Here is a 2005-nt window from a genome sequence, read left to right as displayed (position 1 = left end):
GAATATGGAAGATGTATTTTGATGGAGCCGTAAACCAATATGGAAATGGGATAGGAGTACACTTAATCACTTTCGAGGGATCTCACATACCTTTAGAAATCAAATTGAACCTTGAAGCGACTAACAACATGGTTGAATATGAGGCTTGCATTTCCGGAATGGAAGCTCTTTGAGAATTGGGGGTAAAAGAAGCTAAAGTCTTTAGGGATTCAACTTTGGTTATAGCCTAAGCACAAAATTTGTGGAAAGTGAAGAAAGAACACTTGAAGCCTTATCAACAATTCTTAGAGGACTTGACCAAGGCCTTTGACAAGATTGAATACACAATCATCCCTAGAGCTCAAAATCAGTTTGCGGATGCCTTGGCTACTTTGGCCTCCATCGTTGAAATCCTCGAGGGAGTATTGACACGGCCCTTAAAGATCAAACAAAGTTATGAGGAAGTGCACAAAAGGAAGACTGAAGCTTCAATCATGAAGTTCTTGGAACTAGGAGCATATCTGAATAGTGCCGACAAGAGGGAACGTCATTCCATTAGGATGATGGCAACCCAATACATCCTATGTGGAGGAAAACTCTATAGAAGGCCATATGATGGTGTACACCTTCATTGTTTGAAGAAGGAAGAAGTTGAGAGGGTAATGGAAGAAGTTCATCAAGGAATTTGTGGCCCTCATATGAATAGGAGAATGTTAGCCAAGAATATTCTAAGGATGGAGTACTATTGAATACAATGGAGACTAATTGTGTGGACTATGTGAAGAGTTGCCATGATTGTCAAACACACGTTAATTTGAACCATGTTCTGCCTAGTGAGTTGTATAGCATGACCTCTCCATGGCCTTTCTCAGTTTAGGAAGAATAGCTCCTAAGGCTTCAAACGGGCATGAATACATTTTAGTGGCGATTGACTATTTCACTAAGTAGGTGGAAGTGGCCTCCTACTCTGTGTTTAAGGCTAAGCATGCAGCTCGGTTCTTAGAAAAAAAAACATCATATGTTGGTTTGGGGTACCCCAAGAGATAATCTCTGATAATGGTTCCCACTTTGAGGGTGAAGTTCGAAAGGTCACAGAAGAATATGGTATTGAGCATTACAAGTCTTCACCATATCGACCACATGCTAATAGGGCCATAAAAGCAGCCAATAAGAATGTGAAAAATATCCTAGCCAAGATGGTAGTGACATACAAGAATTGGACCAAGAAGCTTCCATTCACCTTGTGGGGTTATAGGACATTTATACATGCATCGACTAGGGCAACACCTTACTCTTTGGTTTATGGTAGTGAGGTGGTGCTTCCTATTGAGGTGGAGATACAATCTTTGAGAGTATTGGTGGAAACCAAGGTCCTAGAAGAAGATTGGACTAGGGCAAGATATGAACAATTGGCCTTGAAAGATGAGAAGAGGGCTAGGGCACAATACCATGCACGAAGGTACCAAAAAATGGTTGCTAGAGCATTCAACAAGAAAGTGAAACCAAGAAACCTTAAAGAAGGGGACTTGGTCCTAAAGGTGCTTAGAGACGAGACTTTTGATCCAAGAGGAAAAATGAAGCCTAGGTGGTCTGGGCCTTTTATTTTTAAGAAGATCATGTTTGGAGATGCTACAAGGATCACAAATTTGGATGTGAAAGAGATGCTTCGCCCCATTAACATGGATGGACTCTGGAAATACCATATTTAAAAGCAGAAAAAAAAAATCCTGCTAGGTTGAAAACACGAAAGGGCGGCCTTAGCAAAAATTAGGGCAAAAGAACCCCACTAGATTGAAAACTCGAAAAGGCAGTTTAGACAAAATTTAGAGGGAAAAGACCATGGGCATGGCGAAAATTCCTCAAAAAGGACATTATGAGCAAAAATTACACGGCAAAGGAAAAAGAAAAGAAAAGAAAAAAGAATAAGTGAGATGACAATAAGCAAAGATAATAAAAAGGGAAATTCTTTCATTGCTCAAATTAAAAGATAATAAGTTTGTTTCCATAGGGGATTTGGAGCATTCCA

The 2005-nt window shown here is 39.9% G+C and overlaps 1 protein-coding gene across 1 annotated transcript; it reads left to right on the top strand.

Moving 5' to 3' along the window:
- Nucleotides 1-473: 473 nt before the first annotated feature.
- On the top strand, nucleotides 474-1688 carry LOC142625263 (uncharacterized). Its single transcript, XM_075798950.1, has 2 exons — nucleotides 474-691; nucleotides 971-1688. The coding sequence occupies exons 1-2, from the start codon at nucleotides 474-476 to the stop codon at nucleotides 1686-1688; spliced, it is 936 nt and encodes a 311-aa protein (XP_075655065.1).
- The last annotated feature ends 317 nt before the right edge of the window (nucleotides 1689-2005 follow it).

Source organism: Castanea sativa, chromosome 2, assembly GCF_040712315.1.
Source record: "Castanea sativa cultivar Marrone di Chiusa Pesio chromosome 2, ASM4071231v1".
Classification (NCBI taxonomy): Eukaryota; Viridiplantae; Streptophyta; class Magnoliopsida; order Fagales; family Fagaceae; genus Castanea; species Castanea sativa.
This window is presented reverse-complemented; position numbering and strand designations above follow the sequence as displayed.